Source organism: Chrysochloris asiatica, unplaced genomic scaffold (assembly GCF_000296735.1).
Source record: "Chrysochloris asiatica unplaced genomic scaffold, ChrAsi1.0 scaffold00094, whole genome shotgun sequence".
Classification (NCBI taxonomy): domain Eukaryota; kingdom Metazoa; phylum Chordata; class Mammalia; order Afrosoricida; family Chrysochloridae; genus Chrysochloris; species Chrysochloris asiatica.
Window position 1 is genome coordinate 9,941,914 of NW_006408612.1, and position 17,995 is coordinate 9,959,908.

At 35.6% G+C, this 17,995-nt stretch overlaps 1 protein-coding gene across 2 annotated transcripts in view; it reads left to right on the forward strand.

The window, feature by feature from the left end:
- AGPS (alkylglycerone phosphate synthase) overlaps window positions 1–17,995 on the forward strand; it is a 184,428-nt gene that overhangs the window by 120,520 nt on the left and 45,913 nt on the right. For both annotated transcript variants that reach the window (XM_006866676.1, XM_006866677.1), the window contains exons 13-16: window positions 219–295; window positions 3,604–3,716; window positions 8,775–8,844; window positions 11,263–11,324. In XM_006866676.1, coding sequence (XP_006866738.1) covers window positions 219–295; window positions 3,604–3,716; window positions 8,775–8,844; window positions 11,263–11,324 — 322 coding nt within the window. The remainder of the gene's footprint in view (window positions 1–218; window positions 296–3,603; window positions 3,717–8,774; window positions 8,845–11,262; window positions 11,325–17,995) is intronic.

The following is a 17,995-nucleotide window of genomic DNA, read 5'->3' on the forward strand; positions in this document are numbered from 1 at the left end:
GACTCCATATATGTATGTATATATATATACATATATACATTGTTGTTGTTATGTGCCGTGGAGTCAGTTGTATATACAGGGAGATATAAAAATTGTAACCATGATAACTTTCATTTTCTTTCAGGATACTTAATATGAAGTAGCCTCTTATCTTCCTGTAAAATAGAGAATTTGCAGTTAATTTAAAATACAATACTTTTTCTTTCTTTCTTTTTTAGGTCATGCTCTTAAACCTCAAGTTTCCTCTATTTTTACATCATTTTTGGATGGATTGAAAAAGTTTTATATTACAAAGGTAATAATTTTTATAGAATGCTAAACATTTAAGTACTCAAGGAAGTTAATTTTATTTCCTGCTTCCTCCTCCATAGTTTGTGTAGATTTCATAATCACAGATTTTTCGTTGGAATAAATATTTTATTACGTTTATCAGTGTCATAATAATTTTCAGAAATTTAAAATTCTTTTCTGGTTTTGTCTTTTCTAGTATTAAAATGAACAATTCTGAAAACTTTTATGCATATAGAATTTTCTATCGTTGAATTTTTGCCTCCTTGTACAAACCTAGAAGTGAAGTAAGAATTGTGTCTTTAATTTTTGAATGTAGAAATCCTTTCCTAAAGGAGGGTTATACCAGTTTATACTGCTACTAGCAGTGTCCATATGCTGCTTTAAAAAATCATATTCTTGTTATTATGTGTGTTTTTTGTTTTGTTATGTTCTAACTTTAATGGGGGAAAATAGTACAGTGAAACCTTCGAGAGCTGGAACTCAGCAAGACTCTCATCTTGTTTTTCTGGGTCTCACAGTTTTCCATATTTGACAAGGTGCAGCTTACTACTTTGCTCTTGCTCATTTTAGTGAAAACTATTTTGAGTTTTTCTTCTCTGACAAGTTTCTGCCTTATACAGGTTCAGACTTACGCAGGTTTTACTGTACTGTGTTTTAGTTGATGTTTCCTGAAATGTCAAGGAGACTGAATAGTTTGCATTATTTTCCTAAAGTCATTTTTGTGTGAATTAAATTGGATTATTTTGTCAACTTTAAGTTCTTGTTTTTATTGGTGGTGCTTTGCTGTGCACCCTTTCTAGTAATGGGGTTATTCGATGCATTTTGTCATACATGTTGATTTTTCCAGTTAGATACTTATCTTTTTCATATGTGTGTTGTTTGTTTTCTTTTTGGTGCCAAAGTTGCAGGTCATTTTATTATTCCCTGTGATTGTTTACCTTCCTCCAGAACAATAATCAGAACCATTTTCTTCTCTCCCTTTCACTTTCTCCCCTCCGGTTCTTAATGGGAATTTTAAAACATTTTCTCTTAAAAAAAGAAAAACTAAACAAATTCTCTGTTACTATTTGAACTTATTTTAGTTTTATTATGTGAATTAAATATCTAAACTGATTTTCATTTTTATGCCCACCTAGCCCCTAAGTTGCTAACCTGTTGTAGCTACACAATTAATGAACGAGTCCTTGCTTCTATACGTTGATTTCCATGCCTAGGATATACTTATCCAAGAAAGAAACTGTTTGAATGTATCTATTTCTCTTTAATTGACATCTGTTCTTTAATTGTCGTGGGTCTAGTTCACCCTTTTGTTTTTCAGAATTTTCATTTTCACCATTACCTACCTTCTTACTCTTTTAGAAGAATTTTAGAAATCTCATAATTTTAGAAAATCCAGTAATGTTTTTATTGAAATTGAGATAAACTGCTCTAGAAATTTGGGCAAGAACTGGAAAGTTCTCAATACTTAGTTTATCCATTCAAGAAGATATCGCTGCCTTTTTTTTTTTTTTTTTTTCAACTCTACTGTGGCTTATAAGTAAATGTGCCAGAGTAGAACTGAGCTCCATGGGTGGTTGTGTTCATTTGTTTTTTACTTTTTATTGTGAATTGGTGAAGGCTTACAGAGCAAACCAGTTTTCTTTTCAACAGTTCATACATTTTGTTTCATGCTATTGATTGTAACTCCTACATTTATTCCATTTCCTCCTTTTGATTCCCATTTTAATCCTCCTCTGTAACCCTTCTGAAATTGCCTTTGGGTAAATACTACCCTTTAGATGTCAAGTAATTGGTTATCCTAAGGTATTCATACTTCCTAATACTATTGTTCCCCTTATAGGACTGTCTATTGTGTGGCTGAAAATTGAATTGGAGGGTGAGAATGGGGGGTTAATTCATTTCAAACCTTAAGGATGCCTAAGGACCATTGCCTTGGGGATTCCTCCCGTCTTTATCTGACCATAATAAGCCTGGCTCATTTTATGTTTTTTAGTTTTGTTTTCATCCACTCTATCCAGAACCTCCTAATATGATCCCTTGGAGAACAGCTGGTCACGGTAGCCTTGCACCATCTGGTTCAGGTCTCAGGGTCTTGGAGACTGATGTCCATTAGGTTACTAATTGTTGGACTAATTGTTTCCATGAATGTTTGATTTTCTTCACTCTTCTTTCCTTCAGACAGGGAAAGACCAGTAATTGCACCTTAGATAACCTCTCACTGGCTTTTAAGATCCAGTTGCTACTTACTAACTGGGATCTTAAAAGCTAGTGAGAGGCTATCTAAGGTGGAGGCTATTATATTTGTGGTCTGTGGACTCATCCCCTCAAAGTCCTTGATTATTTCTAAGTTTTCTTGTAGCATAGATAAACACACATTTAGAAATATCACATTTATCAAACCTGGGGTATCAAATCCTGGTGTGGCGCTGTAGGTTAATGTGCTGGATGGCAAGTTCAGCTTGATCAGCGAGGTTGGCGGTTTAAGTTCACCTGCCATTCCTTGGCAACCCTATACAGGGTCACTGTGAGTCGAAACCAACTCAACAGAACCGACCCAGCAGTACTTAACAACAACATATATTCATGAGTGTAGCCCCACTCGACTTCCCATATTCATTCAGCCTGTTTGTCTATCCATGCGTCCACTTGTAGATCATAGTTATTGCAAGGTTGTATGTTGTTAAGTGCCATCAAATCAGTTCCAACTCATACTGACCCTGTATAGGGTTTCCAAGGAACAACTGGCGAGCTTGAACCACCAGTATTTACCTCTGTTGCCTTTAACTCTGGTATTCCTGCCAGTGTCTTCATCTGCCTTCATCATTTTTTACTTTTATTTATTTATTGCATTTCCCTTCACCCATGTTAACATGTGTCTTCTGTCTAGGCAGTAGTTAAGGAATATCTTTCTCATCATTTTTAGGCATATATTTCTTATGAAGGTCATCTTAGATAGTTTACATTTTAATTTTATGCATAAGATCTCCTTAGAAAGATATTGTTTAAAAATAAATTAATGCTGGTATGTAGGGATACTTTATTTCCTCGTATATTCAGCACCTTTATTATAGTCTCCCATTCTTGTATCTTGTAGCTTTATTTGATTATTACATTTTATAGTGCTCTTTTATTAAAATGACTTGAGTAAGTTCATTCAGCATTCGTGTTGATTGACGTGTAGCATTTCAAAGCTCAGTTGTTAAGGGTTATGTTTGAGTCCAGATCAGAAGAATAAAAGATTAAATGTATTTTGATTTACTATTTTTCAGGATAAAACTTATATGTAATATAGAATTTATCATTCTTTTTTAGTTTAAAGGATTTGATCCCAATCAGCTAAGCGTAGCTACATTACTGTTTGAGGGGGATCGTGAGAAGGTTCTTCAACATGAAAAGCAAGTGTATGATATTGCTGCAAAATTTGGGTATGACTTTAAATTCATAATGCTGAGATAAAATTAAGTTTAAAATTTTGATATCTCTAATCAATATTAATGTTAACTTTTTAATTAAATTTGTGGTCATATATTAATGCCAATTTTTACATCTTTCTTTTGTTTGCTTCCAGAATTTTTGTGATGTTAGACTGAAATGTTGCTCTTACTTGTGTGGTCATATATGTGATATATTATTATCTTGATTGCATTTTTGCTAGATTGTTATGTTACTATTTTATAGTATTTGTTATTTTTTATGCTAGAGTAAAATAGGAAAACTATCCATAGTCATGTTACTATTTAGTAATAATAATGTATGAATAAAGTATGCTATAAGTATATTTGTAAAAGGAAATGATGTTTAATCAAAGGTACTTGATAAATTATCTGTTCTCCTCCCCCTGTCACTTGACTGTTTTGTTCTAGTACAAAGAAACAGAAACATTCCCATCTATAACCAACTGAATAATGATAGGGTGGTTTCTCTCTGTCAGCTTGATGGATTATAAGACTGATCGATGAGAACTACATTGAAAATGTCATTTATCAGGGCTACATGTTTCCTCTCCTTTTCTAGAATATAAACTTAACAATTTTCCAGATACTATTCCTTACTTTGGAGTCCTGGTGTGGCGCTGTGGGTTAATGTGCTAGACTGCACAGTCAGTTTGAACTGCAAGGTTGGTGGTTCAGGCTCACCACTTGCTGCTTGGAAACCCTCTAGAGGGTCGCTATGGGTTGAATCTGACTCAACAGCACTTAACAACAACAGAATCCCTTACTTCTCTCTTTACTTCAGGGCTTAAAATATGTGTTATGCTTGTACTATGAGCTCTGAATTATCTTTGTAAGTACTTTATTCTATTCTTTTTCTAAGACCAAATAAACACTTAATTTGGAGCCATATGTCTTAGAATGCACTACTGTTATGGTTTTTCTCAAATATAATGTGCTGCCCTTTATTTTGATAATTTTCAGAATTTTGTGGTGAAGCATAGAGTTTCTACTGGGGGAAGGGTGTAATCTTGGGCTTAGCTTTAGTTCATTTGTGAACTATTCTTCAGTTTTGCAAATTAATCTTCTCACTTTTATTTTTACTCTTTTCTGAAATTTGCAAGAGGAAATTTAGTTCTGTGGTTCAAAAACATTTTTTTTACTTTTTTCTTCTTCCTTTTCTGAGGATCACTAATGTTTCAACTCAGTTAACTAAAAGTAACTCTTTAAAAAAATCCATTTAATGGCCAAACAGCCTGGATGTCAGGTGACCTTATTATTGTTTGAGCTTTCTAAATGTACATATTTATCTCTCCTGAAATGAATTTAATCCTACGTGTTCTAAATCATGAGGAGTACCTGTATAATTTGATTAAAAGATCTTATTTTTTAAAAGCATATTATTTTTGTCAGGAAGATTTAAGGAAATTAAATCAGTATCTTCTATGTGGCGCTGCAGGTTAATGTGCTAGTCTGCAAGGTCAGTGGTTCAAGCTCACCATTTGCTCCTCTGAAACTCCATACAGGGTTGCTATGAGTCGGAACCGACTTGATGCCACTTAACAACAACAATGTATCTACTCTAGCCTTAAATATGGGCAGTGGTGGCTCAGTGACAAAATTCACCTTCCATACAGGAAGCCCAGGTTCAATTCCTTAATGTACTCATGACCAGCCACTGTCATCTGCCGTCTACCATTAGGGACTTGATGTGATGCTAAAAGGTGTCAAGATAGCAAGAAAGTATGGGTGATCTATTTCTGAAAAACAGCCAGTGAAAACCCCATAGATCTCAGTAAGGCAATTCCATTATACACAGGGTCACCATGAGTCGGGGGCCAATTAACACCAGCTATCAACAACATTCTTAAATATTAGAGACTAAACTGTAAAACAAAAAAAATTCTTTATATGAGGGGTTTTCAAAAAGTTCATGGAAAAATGGAATGGAAAAAGATATTGGAATTTTTCCATAAAATATTTAATGCTCTTTTGTAAAGGTAAATACTTAATTGAGTTTTCAAAAATTTCCAGTTGGGCTTACAAGGAAATGAAGATCCCATTTTACTGGAATTCTAAGAAATTTTACTGTAATTGAATCATATGTGAATTATTTATTGTTGTTGTGTGCCATTGAGTAGGTTCTGACTCAGTGAACCCTATAGGGTTTCAGAGAGTGGCTAGTAGGTTTGGACTTTCAGCCTTGTGGTTACAAGTCCAGTGCTTATACTATACCAGGACTCCTTATCCTACCTACATAAGGACTCTATATGAATTATATAAGATCAACTTTGTTTAGTTTCATCTCAGCTCTTCTCTTCCCCACAACAAACACACAGGAATTCTTTGTTGCAACACCTATATTTATAATTCAGATTAGCCAGCGAGTCATTCTTAGTTAGTAATTACTAACTAGTAGCTGTTCAGAAGAGGCAAGGATCTTCCTCCAGAGTTGACAGAGTGGGCTTTTTCCATAGAGCTAGACTCTTAATTCTGGCTTCCTAAACTGTGAGAAAAATAAATTTCTGATTATTAAAGTATATCTGTTATAGCTGCACTAGATAACTTAAGCAGGTAGTTTGCACATGTTTGGTAGTAATGTGCTTTAGCATGACAGATGTACTGACATTTACCGGAAAACTTGAAGGTAAAGCGTTATTGCTATTTTTAAAGTGTGTGCTTAGGTTGTTTAATGTAATTTAGCATGAGAATTACTTGGTTCACCAAATGACCCTTTTATATAAAAAGATTGTCTCTCATTCTTCTTTCATTAGTCTTCCCAGTTCTTCCTCATGAAACAACTTGAAATTTGCTCATGAACTTTGTTCGTTCATGTCTGATATTTGGAGAAGAGCAGGAAGTGGAGGATGGATATTGCTGCCCTGAGACAAAGCAGTTTGAAGCTAAATATAGTGTTTTTTTAGAGTGGATGTAAAGACAGCAAGTTAAAAGCCTTTACTTTTTAATCCCTGCTATTGGAGTCCTGAGGAGTCCTGGTGTAGCACTGTGGGTTAATGCACTGGACTGCAAAGTCTCTTTGAACTGCAAGGTCGGCAGTTCAAGCTCACCAGCTGCTCCTAGGAAACCTATACAGGTTGCTGTGGGTCGGAACCGACTTGATGGCACGTAAGAACAACAAATTGGAGTCCTGGAGTTCTAATGTGACACTTAGGATAAACACTCGAGGATAAACACTAGACTTCAAGATCAGTTTGAAATGCAAACCCACTCTAGCCATCTTTGGAAACCCTATCCTGGGTCACTGAGTTAGAACCTACTCAACAGCCCACAATAATTGTTTACAAATTGATTCTTAGGGTGTTGTTGTTGTTAGGTGCCATTGAGTCAGTACCAACCCATAGCGACTTTATGCACAGCAGAACGAAACACTGCCCAATCCTGGGCCAACCTCACTAATGTTGCCACACTTGAGTCCATCAATGCTGCCACTTAGCCAGTCCATCTTGTTGGGGGTCTTCCTCTTTTTCTCTGACCCTCCACCTTACCAAACATGCTTAGACAAACATTCTTAGGGCAGTTCTGGCTAAAGATAGATAATCCTTAAATCAGCAACCTGAGTTGTTTACAACAGATGCCTGCATCTAAATAAAGGAAGTCAGGATGAAAATACGTTAAGGAATTAGTCACACTATTTGTTAAGAGCTCTGATAGTGTAGTGGTTACGAGTCGGGCTGTGAACCTTAAGGTCAGCGGTTCGAAACTACCAGCCGCTCCGCGGGAGAAAGATGAGGCTTTCTACTCCCGTAAGGATTTACACCCTCGGAAACCCTGTACAGGGTCGCTATGGGTCGGAACCGACTCGACGGCACTTAACAACAACAGCAACATTGACCAAGTCATAGAAAAGAGAATTCCAAATAGCTAGATTTGCAGGGAAACTTAAGATTCATTGCCTTTCTTGTCTTTTGGAGTTTATAACCTTAGATGGGTAATCTTTGCCCTCTTCAGATAAGAGAATGCTGGTGTCAGTGTTGTTTGTCTGACTGGATTCTAAGATGGAACAGATCTTTATTTTCCCTTGCCAGATAGTAGAAGAAGGTTGGCGGGGCGGGGGAGCAGATAGCAAATAATATGTAGATTACCTTAGCTACCTGGGACTGGAAAATAAAATTTGATATTATCCTGACATAAGATAGGCCTAGTAAATGTTCATACCTATTACTTTTTACCAAATATATGCTTAGCCTGTTCTTTTTCATTTTTTCCTTTCTTTTTACTGCTAGGCACATGATGAACTATTTCTATTTACTACATCAGTAATATTTTTGATTTTTGAGCTCAGGCTCATCTGTTTTCTTCAAGGTGCTTTCTGCATCAATTTTCAAATTTATTTTTTTTCCTTTTGTTTTGGAACTTTATGTGGCTCCCCACTCCTTCCCCTAACATGTAATTATAATTATCTTCTGTCTTCTTGCCCTTTACTTTCAGCTACTTGATCTAAGTTCTGTCTTTTTCTTTCATTAATTTTTATAACACTTTTCATTTCATTATACACAATCCTCAAGTTGTTCTAAACTCGTGCTACTTTGGTCCTTCAGGATGACTTTAATATATCTAACTATACTACTGTGTCAGGAAGTTCTGATTTAGCTAATTATCCTAATATGAAATATGTATAGAACAATGGTGCAATTACATTGTAATATTTACTTACACCATATCCATCAAGTCTTCAGGGGAAGAAAGGGGGTTAGCTCTATGGTGTTAATTGAAATCTTAAGAAATGATTCTTCCTGAAGAGGTTCATATAATGAACTCAATCTTGGGTAAGGCCCATGGTTAATGGCTCAGTGTATAAAGTGAGACCATAGGTACAATTAGGGCACTGAGAAGAGTCACAAGATTTTTCTGTTAATCTATTGTTTTTGAGGGATCTTTAGTAGGTACTTTGAGAGTACCTTATACAGCACTAAAATATATTATACATTAATCTGTTAAGCATTTATCTTGAAATTTGATATCAATTTGGTTAGTACTATATATTTTTAATAGCTCATTTGAAATATATTTAAGCTTATTTTTTAATTGCAGTGGGTTGGCTGTTGGAGAAGATAATGGACAGAGAGGTTACTTGCTGACATATGTCATTGCATATATCCGAGTAAGTTATCTCATATTTTTCTATCACCGTTTATGTTGCAAATAATACTTTTTCTTACTTGGAGCAAATAAAAGTGTTGTTTGGGTTTTTTTCCCTGAATTTTTAAGCTGTTGTAATTTACTACATCACTTTATTTGTTTAACTACAAATCTTCAGAAACCCACTTCCATATATGCTTTTGGGGAACTTAAAGATGATTTAAGTTCTTAAATAGATCTTCTGTTCTTTGAAAGAATAGAGCCATTTTCTACTGGAAGTTGAGTATGCCACTTTTAACATTACTTGGTTAAATTCAGTCTGTCTTTTATATAGCAGTATCCCATACTTGTTCAGATAATCTGTTTTAATGGCACAAATCTTTCTTTAAATTTGTCTTTAAAAGTTAATATTTAATTGACCATTTAAGGTACAACTGTTGATCTCTCCAAAAAGAAAAAGGAGAAAACAGAACAAAACAAAACAAACTTGATATTAAAACCTGTTTTCAAGTAGTTATTGGTTCATTCATTGGTTACGATTGTGATACAGAATTAAAGCAATAGTTTGTATATATAGAAGGACCACAATACATTTACTGTTTATAAGATAGTGTTCTCTAGTCGTTGGTAACCTCAAGAGTCTGCTATAGTTATTGATATGATTTTATTCTTTTGAAACATTTTTAAAAATTTTCTACTTTGGGCCTAACAAACCCAAGTTTAATCATTTTCTCCTGTTATTAGAATCGGGCTGCAAACCACAAGGTCAGCAGTTCGAAACTACCAGCTGTTCCGCAGGGAAAGATGAGGTGTTCTGCTCCCGTAAAGATTTACAGCCTCAAAAACCCTGTACAGGGTCGCTATGAGTTGGAACCGACTCCACAGCACACAGCCACCACCACCATAGGGTTACTACTCATTTTTCAAAACTTTGCTTCCTAAGTAATTTGAAGGATCTTCATTTAAAAGGTCTCTTTTGAGATACCCTACATATAATTTGACTTCCCCAAATACTAAATTTTCCAAATTTTCACTTGAAAATAATTTAGAAGGAAATAGATACGTAAATCTTTGTTTGTACTTCTCTAAAAAAGCTTGGATTAATGCATTCTCACTATAAAATAATGTAATTCTAGCTAGAATACAAAGTGTAAATGGAAAGGTTAGCTAAATGCTATGTCTGAATAATATCTGCCAGCATAGGCTATCACTGCACAGTGTCTCTCCATGTGAGTTTGTTATATGTCTCTTCTGTGAGGTTACTCAGTGTTTTCTCATAATACTGAATTCAAAATTGTGAAAACAAATGCAGCATAGATACAGTTTGTATTAAGTTTGTTGATTATTAAGGTTACAGACAAAGTTAATACTTAATGGTATAAAGCTTGTTGTTGTGGGCCATCAAATCAGTTCCAACTCATAGAGACTCCATATAGCATTTCTTAGAGTAGCTGATGGGTTTGAACTGCCGACCTTGTGGTTTACCAGCCCAGTGCTTATCCTACAGTGCCAAATCAGGGCTCATAAAACTTAGTGAAAAGTAAGTTAGAGATTTTTTTATTTTTAATCATTTGTTCTATTTCTTACTATATCGTTGTCACCAAATAAAGTTTTTTTTTTCTCCTGTCAACCAGTGGTAAAATTAAAGTATTTTCATTTTACTTTAAGTCCAAACTTACCATGTATTTAGTTTGCTACCTTATGAAAATTTCTTTCAGACATTTGTGCTTTTGTGATGGTAAATTGTTCTTTCAATTTTGATATTAATACAGAATATTGTATTCTGGGTAAATGAATTGTTATAAATTATTTATCATATATGTATTACATCTTATATGCTGTAAAATATATCTTCCTAATACAGGTACATACAGATGATCTACTCATTCTTTTCTTTCTGTAAAGTGAGACATTTTGTTTTCTAAGTGTTTTGTTTTTTTCAAAGTTGATCTTATGAAGAGATCTTCTATCTCTAACTATACCCCACATATGACTGTCCTGCTCCCTTCCTCCTTCAGCCCTGATGACCATGCACAGTACTGGTTAATTTTCTAGTTAGCCCCTGAGATTTGTTCTGCTAGCATTCTTTTTATGTACGTAGACTAGTCTTGGACAGAGCATCCATTGGCTGGAGAAATATTTCCATTCCTACTATATATCAGGTACTCTGTGAGGTACCAAGGATAAAGTGTTCTTCAAAAAGTTTGTGGAAAAACTCCATTATCATTTAATTCTCCTTTTCTACAAACAAGACAGACAAGGTCCCTGCTCTCACTTGTGACTACTTTCCAGTGTTTTTATTTATGATGTGACTAATAAAAGGTCTTAGAAGCGTGATATTAAAAATTACTTGAAATACTAAAATAATGTCCATGAAATGCTAACAATACTATTGATTTTCTAGATCTGTTTTAGTTTTTTGATTTTTGTGTCTGAACAGGACTTGGGTTTGGAATACTATGTGTTAGGAGAATCCTTTGAGACTTCTGCTCCTTGGGACAGGTAAGTGTAGTAAAATGCCTGCTATTATCTAAACATACTATAGGAGTTATTGATGTAGCATAACTTTGTATGTGAGTAGGTAAATAACCTTTTAAGATTCTGTAAACAAATACTGAAGCAAGGTTTAAAATTAATGTTTTAATCAGAACAGTATATTTTCCAGCTATTGTTAGTTTGAGGCAAATTAACTGTGATCCATAAAAGAAGGAAGGTGTAGATATTTGCATCGTGAAAACTCTTGTGGTGGTGGTGGTGGTGGTATGCTGTGGAGTCGATTCCAACTCATAGCGACTTCATCTTTCTCTCACAGAACATGTAGTTTTGAACTGCTGATCTTGAGATTAGCAGCCCGACTCATAACCACTGGACATTAAATATCACTATATGGTTTTACTTGGCTTTGATTTAAATTCTTAAGTAATTAATATGCTTTCATGTTCTCTATTACGATCCTCCCAAATTAGAAAACCAGTTAACCTTCTTTTATCATATATCATTTAAAGTTGCTGTTTTTATGTTTACACATTAAAACTAACATTTCAACGTGCACTTAAGTGGTCTGACTGAAATCCAATTAAAGAAATCACACATAATTTTTATTTTTGAATTTAAGAAAAAATACTATTACTGGAATATACTAAATGGCTCAAATAAGACAAATGCAAATAAGTTTTAGAAGAACTTCTTTATAAGAAATTCTCTCATACACACATGTTCAGTTACACAACTGTTGGTTAAGGAGGTAACTATCTTTTCATTCATCTTCATCCCTTCCATATAAATGCAGTTTTCACCTACTATAGATTATGGCTCTTGGTGTATATATAGGTGCTTGTAGATTTAAACCCAGTTAATAGTAACAATCTGATAGTCAAAAAATATAATGCTAAATTTTAACAAGTTCTCCTTGTTAAAATTTAGCATTACATAAAATTTGGCATTACAGATCACATAAATAAACAGCAAACAAGTCATTGACATCTGACAGTTTTTGAGCAGCAGAAGTAGTTGATAACTGTAGTGGTCTCAAAGACCTTTTAAATCTTCAGTACATTCTTCTGTTTACAGAGGAAAATGGGTTATTATAGTGTTAATCTGTTCTTCAGTCTTATGAATATTCTTGTCATATAGATACTAATATGGTGTACTGGTGTGGCGCTGTGGGATAATTAATGCACTGTACCACAAGGTTGCTTTGAACCTGAAGGTGGCAGTTCTAATTCACCAGCCATTCCTGGAACCCTATTCAGGGTTGCTATGAGTCGGAACTGACTTGACGGCACTCAACAACATAGTTACTAGTTTTCTTCATCCTTTCCATATCTACATATACACTTAGATATTTATTTAATTGACTCATTGATAGTTTATGTTTTATGCAAGGTTATGTATTTTCATTTAAAACCATTTGTTCAGTTTAAGTTTATTTTGATAAATAACATTAATGAAAAGTAGTTATATTTCTGACATAAAACTTAGTTGTTACCTAAATAGCACCTTATTTTTCTTTCAAATCTCTTGACTACGTAGAGAGACCTTGTGTAACAGTAACCCAGGGGTCAGGATCTTCAGCTCTCCTATATTAGGTCAGTGGTTTTTCCATGAGTAAGCATGTTAAGGGACTATTGGTCATAACAGTCTGTGTATCCCTCACTGACCCTAATACAATGACTGCATGTAATTGGTGTTCAGTGAATATTCTATTTCATGTCCTATGAATGAACTCTGGAATAATGCAAGAGTTCAGTTGTTGTTGTTATTGCTAAGTGCCATCAAGTCAGTTTTGACTCATGTTGATCCTGTTAGTCCACTCACTTCCAACTCACAGTTACTCTGTATACAGCAGAACAAAACATTACCTAGTTCTGTGCCATCCTCTCAATTGTTGGTATGCTTGAACCTATTGCTGCTGCCAGTGTGCCAGTCCATCTTGTTGGGGGTCTGTCTTTTCACTCACCTCAACTATGAATGATGTCCTTCTCCAGGGACTGGTCCCTCCTGATAACATGTCCAAAGTATGCCATCCTGGCTTCTAATAAGCAGTCTGACTGCTTCTTTCAACACATAGTTCTTTGTTCTTTTGGCATGGTACTTTTCATATTTTCCAACACTATAATTCAAAATGCTTCAATTTTTCTAAGGTCTTTATGATTCATTGTTCAACTTTCACATGTATATGAGGAGATGGAAAATACCATGGTGTGGGCCAGGTGCTCCATAGTCCTCCAACTGACATCTTTGCTCTTGAACACGTTGAAAAGGTCTTGAAGAGCAGGTTTGCCTAATGTAGCGCGCCATTTGATTTCTTGACTGCTGCTTGCATGAGTGTTGATTGTGGATCCAAGCATAATGAAGTTTTTGACAACTTCAATTTTTTCTCCATTTACCATTATGTTATTTATTGGTTCAGTTGTAAGGATTTTTGTTTCCTTTACATTGAGGTACAACTAATAATGTAGTATTTGATCTTCATCAATAATTATTTTAATTACTCTTCACTTCCACTTGTGTCATCTGCATATCACAGGTTGTTACTGAGTCTTCTTCCAATTCTGATGGCATGTTCTTAATGTAATCCATCTTTTGGATTATTTGCTCAGCATATAGATTGAATAAGTGTGGTGGAAGAATACAACCCTGGTACTGCTGCTCACCTTTGCTGATTTTAACCATTCATTATTCCCTTGTTCTGTTACAGAAACTGCCTCATTGTCTTTGTACAGGTTCCTTGTGAGCACAATTAATTGTTCTGGAATACCTATTCTTAATAGTGTTATCCATAGCTTGTCATGATCCACATAGCCATAAGCCTTTTCATAGTCAATAAAACACAAGTCAGCATCTTTCTGGTATTTTCTGTATTTAGCCAAGATCCATCTGATGTCAGTAATAATATTCCTCATACCATGTCCTTGTTTGAATCTGGCTTGAATCTATGGCAGTTCTGTGTCAATGTGTTGTTGCAGTCATTTTTTAATTATCTTCAGCAAATTTTACTTGTATGTGATATTAATAATGTTTGATGATTTCTACATTCTGTAGAGTCACCTCTCTTTGGAATATGCACAAATATGTATTTCTTCCAATCAGTTGGCTGTGTAGCTGTGCTCCAAATTTCTTGGTATAGATTAGTGAGTCTGTTGAAAGATTTCAGTTTGTATTTTGTCAGTTCCCAGAGCCTTGTTTTCCACCAGTGCCTTCAGTTCAGCTTGGACATCTTCCTGTAGGACCATTGGTTCTTGATCTTGTGCTGCCTCTTGAAATGATTGAACATCAACCATTTCCTTTTGGTACAGTGACTCTGTGTATACCTTCCATCTTTTGATACTTTCTGCATCATTCAAAATTTTGCCCATAAAATCCTTCAAGATAGCAAGTTGAGGTTTGAATTTTCCTTCATTTCATTCAGCTTGAGAAATGTTGAGTGTGTTCTTCCCTTTTGGTTTTCTAACTCCAGGTCTTTGCACAATTCATTATAATACTTAACTTTGCATTCTCCAGTTGCCCTTTCAATTTTTCTGTTCTTTGACTTCCTTACTTCTTCTGGCCATTTTAGCATCTCTATGCTCTTGAGAAAGTTTCAGAGTCTCTCCTGACATCTGTTTTGGTCTTTCTTTCTCTCCTTTTTAATGACCTTTTGCTTTCTCTTGTATGATGTTTTTAATATTGTCCCTCAAGTCTTCTTGTCTTCATTCACATCAAATCTGTTCTTGAGATGGTCTGTAAATTCAGGTGGGATATGTTTAAGACCATCTTTTGACTATCTATGGATTTGTTTTAACTTCTCTCAGCTTCAGCCTGAACTTGCCTATGAGTGGACTTCTTGCCTTGTATCAGGTGATGATATGGAGCTTTTCCACTGTCTCTTCCCACAGATGTAGTCAAGTTGATTCCTGTGTATTTCATCTGGTGTGGTCCAAGTGTGTGTCCGTTTATGTTGTTTTAAAAAGGTATTTGCAGTGAATGTCATTAGTCTTGCAAAATTGTGTCAAGCAATCTCCAGCCTCATTTCTGTCACCAAGACTGTGTTTTCCAACTACTGTCCCTTTCTTTTTGTTTCCAACTTTCATATTCCAATCACCAAACATTATCAATACAACTTGATTACATGTTTGATCAATTTCAGATTGAAAAGGTTAATAGAATTCTTCAGTTTCATCATCAGTGGCATTGGTGGCTTTAGTGCCGACTTGATGGCATTTAACATCACTGCATTCATAAGTGTATTTGCAGCAAAGGTAGATATCCATTTACAAATAGCCTCTGTCAAACACATATATTTGTGTATGTTCTCCCATTCTCCCTCCCATACCTGTTCAGCCTATGTGTCTGTCTACATATCTACCTATAGAACATTGTTGTTGACACTGTGGATATAATAGTATTTACCTGTATCCCCCTTAGCCTTTGCAGTACTCCCTCTGTCTTCATCTGCTTTCATCATTCTTCTGTCAGTCAAGACCCCTTCTTACAAATCATTTATAGAAAATGTCCTATTAACAGTTATAACCAGTTTGTGTTGCTCATCTATCTACTCATTATTCAACTACTGGCAAGCCTTTGAATATAGACTGTGCTCAACAAGTCCTTGCTTCTTATTGCTGTGAATTGCAACCAGATCAGTGGCACTTAACAACATCTGTTGTGTATACTTTTTAATTCCTACTTGAATCCTCTGGTAGCATAGTGGTTACTAGTCGGGCTGCTAACCTCATGGATAGCAGTTTGAAATTATTAGCAGTTCTGTGGGAGAAAGTTAAGGCTTTCTGTTGCCATAAAGAGTTACAGCCTCTGAAATCCTATATAAGGTTGCTATGAATCGGAACTGACTCCACAGAATATCACCAGCCAACCAACCAGTGACTTGACTTATCAATAAATTTAACACTGTTGACTGTTTTTCTTGGCAAAAATTTCCCAGGCCTTCTCTAACATCACTGTGGTTAATATTCCTTCAAAATCTTCAGTTATTTTTCCTCAGTCTCCTTTGCCAGCTCCTGTTTGTATGACTACCACTTCAAAGTTGGGATTCCCTGGACTTCTTTATTATAACTTCACCCCTTCTACTAATCATTCCATATACCCATTAGTATTTATATCTGTTTCCTTGACCTTAATCATAAGCCTCATGCTGATGCCTCAAAATCTCTAACTCTGTGGTACTGCAGAATAAGCACTAAACTGCTATCCACAATGTTGACGGTTCAAAACTCAAAAACCCTATACAGGTCTCTAAGTCACGATCACCACTTACTTGTGTGTCTTTTTATCTTTCTTTGTGGCTTGCATGTTGCTGTGAAGCAGAAGCTATTCCACTGGCATTTTAAATACTAGCAGGATCACCCAGGGTGGACAGGTTCCTGCAAAGCTTCCAGAATAAGACAGACATGGAAGAAAGAGAGGCCGTCTACTTCTGACTGTTTAGTCAAAAACCTTATGAATAGCAGTGAAACATTGTTATGTCTGCCATAGTGCTGGAAGATAAAAACAGGACTGTTGTTGTTGTTGTTGTTGTTGTTGTTGTTGTTAAGTGCCGTTGAGTCGATTCTGACGCATCGCGTCCCTTTATAGGGTTTCCGAGGAGCAGCTGGTGAGCTTGAACTGCCAGACTTGTAGTTCCAACAGGTTTGCAGTCTGGCGCATAAACCCACAGCGCCACATCAGGACTCCCTAAAAACAGGACTAGCATCAGAATATTGTCAGATACAATGCTGGGAGATAAGTCCCTAAGGTTTGAGGGCACTCAAAATACGACTGGGGAAGAGCTGCTTCCTTAAAGTAAAATTGCCTGTGATAGCATAAATGGAATAAAGCTTTCAGGATCTTCATTTGCTGATGAGGTACAGCTCAAAATGAGGAGGAAACAGCCATAATAAACATCCACTAATAATTGGAATATGCAGTATACAAAGTATGAATCTAGGAAAAATCCAAGTTGCAAAAATGTAATGGAATGCATAAAGATCTCTACCCTATGTACCAATGAGCTGAAATGGACTGGTATTGGCCATTTTGAATCTGAAAATCACATGGGGTACTATGGTGGGAAGGACAAATTGAAGAGGAATGGCATCACATTCATCATCTCAAAGAGCGTTTAAAGATTTGACTAAAGTATAATACTGTCTATTATAGGATAATATCCATACATCTGCTAGGCAGACCTGTAAATACTACTGCTATTCAAATTTGCACACCAGCCACTAAAGCCATTATATAAACTACTAAATCCAGTGATGATGAAATGGAAGAATTCTGCCAACTTCTTTGGAGTCCTAGTGTGGCTCTGTAGGGTAAGCATTGGACCATTAGGTCGGTTTGAACCTCGAGGTCAGCAGTTCAAACTCACTAGCTGCTCCTTGGAAACCCTATACAGGTTCCTTATGAGTTGGAACCAATTAATGGCACTTAACAACCAACTTCAAGTAGTTCTAGTAGCATAGTGCTTACGAATCGGGCTGTGAACCTCAAAGACAATATCTTTACACTCTCATGCGAGTAAAGTTTTACTAAAGGTAATACAAAAATGGCTACAAGCATACATTGACAGAGATCTTCCAGAGGTTCAAGGCGGATTCAGAAAAGGCCATGGAATGAATGAAGGATATCATTGCTGATGTCCAGTGGATCTTGGTTGAAAGCAGAGAAAATCAGAAAGATGTTTACCTGTG